Consider the following 5,890-nt stretch of genomic DNA (forward strand, 5'->3'; position numbering starts at 1 on the left):
GTTTCTATTGTTTCAAACACTAATGCAATTCCTGTAGCACTACCTTTGACACAATGATTTTGTGAAAAATAACTTCACATTCCCCCATATTACAGAAAAACAAAACAGAAATTACAATATATTGAGCTTAAAGATTATCTGTTACAAGTTAAATTCGTTTACAGACACCATATACTCTAAATGGTATGTTTTCACTTAAACAGACCAAATTCAAGGGAAACTATTTCCTTAAGGAAAAACCGAAGAGCATCTGAACAAATTAGCTCTAATTATACATGCTGAAAAAAATGTTCATAAAAGGGAGCAGTGGATTAGCAATATAATTTCCAATACTTATTACATAAGTTTTACATTGTAACATATAGAATATGACCACAAAAGAACAGAAGGAGTGAAAACAAAACATCATTAAATATATTTTCTTTTATAATGGTAAAGCAAATGAATCCCAAAATACTGGGTTTTAGGCCTTTTCAAGGTCTTCATAAGAATGGTTATCAAACTTCAAACTGTAGTCCCACAAACTTCCCAATCTTGTTTAAAGGTTAATTTACAGAGTCAATACTTTTTTAAAAAATCCTCTATAAATGGAACTGTCATGTTTATAGATAAATATAATTTTGATAAACATTACATTAAAACTTCAAATTTTTCTGTTATAAATTTTAACTCCCTATATTTTCAAAGTTGGATTAATCTTTCCAGATAATAGATTCACTGAATGAAAAGAGTTGTATCTCAGGCATTTTGCATATTGACATCTGTATCCAATGCCTAAAACTAAAATATGGCTAATTTTAAAAACTCTTAATTTATATGCATTTTAATAGAACATTTCTGAGATATTAAAAAATGGAATTTGGGCCAAGATGTTTTCCCAACATTTTGAAGAAGTTCTGTTCTAGCTCAACTAACAACTGTTCTAGCTCTGATATTTGTCTTTAATTTAGCTACACTATCTCTCATTTAAAACAACTAGTTAGGGGAAACTGGGTGGCTCAGTTGGTTAAGAGTCTGCCTTTGGCTCAGGTCATGATCCTGGAGTCCTGGATAAGCCGCACATGGGGTTCCCTGCTCAGCGGGGAGTCTGCTTCTCCTTCTCCCTCTGCCCCTTTCCCTGCTCCATGCCTCTCTCTAATACTCACTCACACTCTCTCAAATACATAAATGAAATATTTTAGGGGCACCTGGGTGGCTCAGTGGGTTAAGTCTCTGCCTTCCACTCAGGTCATGATATCAGGGTCCTGGGATCGAGCCCCGCATTGAGCTCTCTGCTCAGCAGGGAACCTGCTACCACCCCCCCCACCTCACCGCCTGCCTCTCTGCCCACTTGTGATCTCTCTGTCAAATAAATAAAATCTTTTAAAAATATTTAAAAAAATTAAACAACTAAACTTCGTCTTCAACTTTTTTTGACAAAAGACATGTCACTATCAGAAGAATAGCTCTGAATTTAAAAGTTACAAATACTCTGGAACTTTGATAATTATATGAAGACATTTGTGAAATGCAAGAATATTTTGGTTTTAAAAATATGTACCTATAACTGACACCAACCGTGTCCTGCTGATGTGAATGCTTGAACTATATAGAAAGATTTTCTTTTTTGGTTTTGGTTAGGTTTCTGAGAAGAAAATAAAATTTAAAAATTCCCAAACTAAGACTTGGTCTTGAATTTGTATAAAATAAAATAAGAACAGACATCATTTCTCTCTTGTAATGAGATGACATATGTTGTGGAGCTGAACTTAACTAACATTTATGAACACATTTAGGCCAAGAAGCTAGCACTCATTTTTTTATAGAAAAACTTTTCCATTTATTATTCCTAACAAACAGAATGAAATAATACTGTCTTAGGACAACTAGCCTAATCCTGGAGAGACACTCAATGCTAAAGATAAATATTTTTCTGTTTGGTTGGTAGCAAAGGACAGCCTAGCTTGGTGATGGTATCTACAGAAAGAATGCCACAAGAAATAAAGCTATAGCTATCTCTTTAGTGATACCATTTCCATTCAACAGGTTTGGATTCTCTATCTGGAAAAAAAAATCTTATATGCCAGTTCTGAATTCTTCCACTACAATGAAAACACATACTTGAAATGTTAGGAGGAAGCTGATAGCTTTCAGACCATTCTTCCAGCAGGACTTAAAGTTTTATGAGAACACCATAGAGAATTTGCTTTTTAGGGGGAAAGGTTCAAATTTTCAATTGGACCAAAGGAACCTAAGGGAGCACATGAGGGAGCATCCTCAGAATTCTGCTATTCAGCAGAAAATGCTATGAAAATACTGAACCTTTAACCATTACCCATAATTACTACAGCCCTTTTATTCTTAAATACTTTATTTTTTGGAATTGTTTTTTCGTACTATTGATATAGCATATTCTCCTTCAGTTTTATATGCAAGCACTTCCACTAAGTGAAACCTAAAGATTGTGCTTTACTGCAGAAAGATCAATCATTTTTTAGCCAGTACATTCATTATGTTAATAGATTACTGAATTTTCTCTTTAATATAGTATTTATAAATTCTTTATTTATCCCAAGCAAGGTGAATCCATGTTTAAAAGCCTCAGAGTTGTATGCTGGATAATTATGTGCATGTGTATATACACATAAATATATTTTAAATATAATTCTTTAAAAATATACTGATGGCCAGTGGTGTGGTGGTATAAAACATCTTGGAAATATTGATTATTTGAAAGTGCTATATTTTATGTACTTCTTGTGTCCAGTACTATAATGCAGAGAAGAGATATTAAGCACAGTTTATAAGTGACAAATTCTCAGAATATGCCTTTTGGATCATGTTGTGATGAAAAAAGTCAGGATGGTCAATGAAAACTGAGATGGAAACAAAAAATCAGAAGCGAGTTAAAATGATGACATTTTCTGATGGTCTTATCTACATCCATTCAGGACAGTTCCCCTTCTGTCATCCCAGTTAATATTGGTCATGAATTATTTTCTTCATTATGGGAAGAAAATATTGTTTTAATTCCACTAGTAGACTTCCTAGCAGCATATTTGATGTAGTGTATAAATATTCTGATAACCTGATGAACATATGCAATTGTTGGAAAAATTATAGTATTATGCAAAAACTCACATGAGGAGGCACTTGAGTGGCAGGTTATAAACTGATGTTTGGTAAGACCAAAATTAAAAAAAAAAAGCTTCATTTAGCAATAATGAAAATATTTTCACTTACTAACACTGAATGTCTCCAAATATACTAAGATGTTACACAAATAGATCATAAAAAAAATAGTAAATAACATGCATGGCTAAAAACAAAAAACACTACCTTTTTTTGTTTTTTTGTTTGTTTCTTTTTGTTTTTTGCTATTTGCCATTTAGACCCTCTAACAGATGACAGAAAATTTTTGCATTCAGAGTTGGTCATTTCCATTCTTTTCAACTTATTTAGTGGGAAGAATGAAGAAACCTATAAAACTGACTGCAGTATTGGTTTTACAGCTGGATGGTATTAATCTTCAGATCAAAAAAATAACTAACTTATTCGACAGTTGACAAATTACTAATGTCCAGTGTTCTTCAGAACAAGTTTTTTCAATGTTCCTTCAAACCATAGTAAGATTTTGTATCTAGCCCAATTTAATTGGAAAGCAAATTAAGTGCTTGTAAAGTCCAGAGTTTTATCTCTTCTACATCTGTTGCCTTTGAAATTAGGTATTTTTGTTAAGTACTGAAAATTCACTGATGGTAATATATTCACTAGAAAAAAATGAAGTGAATGAAACAAAGGGATTGATTGAACACCAAAGTGGTGGCACTTGTATTTACTGTATCTTTGGACCTTAATACATGTGTCTGTTCTATTATGTTTTAATCAGAGATGCAGGCATCTGTAATGTATTTGTCAGAGCAAATTTGAAAGTCTTACTTAAGACTTAGTGAGATTTGAAAATCATTTTAAGTGATCCACAACATTTGAAAGTTATAATAGCTAATCAATAACACTTGAAAATAATTTAAAGTGGCCAGTTCATAGATGATATTCTATTTACTATAATGGTTTAAGCTATAATTGATGGAAAATGGTAACTGCACAAAAATAAAAATAGATCTTAAATTTTATGGATTTTAGAAACTTGCTTTATGAGGTGTTTAATTAAAGCAAAGTTTCTGTTGTATGCGTGTTTGTTTTTAAACCATACCATTTGGCACATGAAAGTGCAGTGGGTGGTATGGCTGAAAGAAAATAGGTGGTGGTCCAGAAGTTACATAATAAGTAGGATACCCTCCCTCAGCAGCTAAGTATGGAGCAGGCTGATAAAAACAAGTTACATTATCTGTATTGGGTAGTATATTCTGTTCTCCAAGTACTTTTAGAGCCATAAGGGTGATCATATTGAGTGTTTGCCTTCTTTCATGACCCATGAGACAAACAGTGCTTTCATTTACAACTCCACGCAAGGTCATAAGATAGTCATATTTGCTCTTTTCTTCACCTATGAAATGGTTACGGAGGTACGATTCAATCTTCTTTTGCTGTTCTGCTACATCAGGAAAATCAATGAAGAATCTAGAACACATATAACGTTCCAGTGTCTTGATTTCTGCTTCACAAGCTGGCTTAAAGTCACGAACCAGCAAGTTGCTATACTTTAGAAGGCCACCACCTCTAATCTCTTCAGGTTTTCTAGTAGATATAAGCTTGTATTGCAAATGTGTCATTGCTTCTTGGAAGTCTCCATACATGCTTTCAGCTACCACAACAGGATAGGATTCTTTGGTTAGTTTGGCATTTTTGTCACTGTAGAATTCTAACATGGGATCCAAAACAATTTGAAAGGAATCAACACTAAATTCAAATTGTCGTCTGAGCGAATTCACAAATTTTAGCTCTACATTCTTTCCAGTGTTGTTTGAAAGAGAAATGAGACTCCAGCGATCATGCTTATTGCAGACTTTGACCATCTTTTGCACATAAGCCTCTTTCATTGTCTTTAGGGTGATCTTTTCCTTTTTTACACCTTTTGGTAAAAAGTCAAGCAGACAACCAAGAACTGCATCTTTAACAACTTGAAATTCCTGATCGCTTGGTAGTTCAACACCAAAAATAACATCTAGATCCTTATAGCTGATTCCATTGTGGCTTGCAAGTATATAACTTGCTGTGGATCCATTCAGTCGGGTATCTTTAACAATAATCCCTTGCTTTATCAATTGATTTTTCACAACTTGAATGATATATTTTGGTTTTACCTCCAGTGTGGGGAAATTCCCCCTTCCGTGAATTGGAATTACTTCATCTAACACTTGATTCAGTGTTATAACTTGATCCCAAATGAGATTGCTAAATCTGATTTCAGACATTGTAAAGACAGTAGATCAACTAAAAAGCAAGCAAAACATTGAGAGGAAATGTTAGCATTGCAAAATCAGTGTTATATCTAAAGCACATGAAAAAGTTAAAAACAGACTTACCCTCAACATAAACAAAGCTAATGCTATAAAGAAAATTGTCACTGTACCTAATTGTGTTTAAATTTATTTTTAAAAGTTTTTATTTAAATTATAGTTAACATACATTGTAATATTAGTTACATGTGTACAATATAGTAATTCAACACCTGTTCAACAGCCAATGCTCATCATAGTAAGTGTACTCCTTAATCCCCATCACCTATTTTACCCATCCCCCCACCCACCTTCCCTCTGGTAACCATCAGTTTGTTCTCTATAGTTAAGTAAGTGAAATAGAAGCCACTATGATTAAGTCAGAATTGTTAGATCCATTGGTGCATGCAAACAAACATTCTGAGGCAATTATTAGAGCTGTAATTATTTTTTTATGTAAAATGGTGACCTCAATCTTTATGTAAATACTATAGTGATTATATTTGGTATAA

General features: G+C 33.1%; 1 protein-coding gene across 1 annotated transcript; it reads right to left on the reverse strand.

The window, feature by feature from the left end:
• Positions 1–4,181: 4,181 nt before the first annotated feature.
• Positions 4,182–5,354, reverse strand: TENT5D (terminal nucleotidyltransferase 5D). The gene has a single exon (XM_059385662.1). The coding sequence runs from the start codon at positions 5,352–5,354 to the stop codon at positions 4,182–4,184; it is 1,173 nt and encodes a 390-aa protein (XP_059241645.1).
• Positions 5,355–5,890: the final 536 nt, after the last annotated feature.

Source organism: Mustela nigripes, chromosome X (assembly GCF_022355385.1).
Source record: "Mustela nigripes isolate SB6536 chromosome X, MUSNIG.SB6536, whole genome shotgun sequence".
NCBI lineage: Eukaryota > Metazoa > Chordata > Mammalia > Carnivora > Mustelidae > Mustela > Mustela nigripes.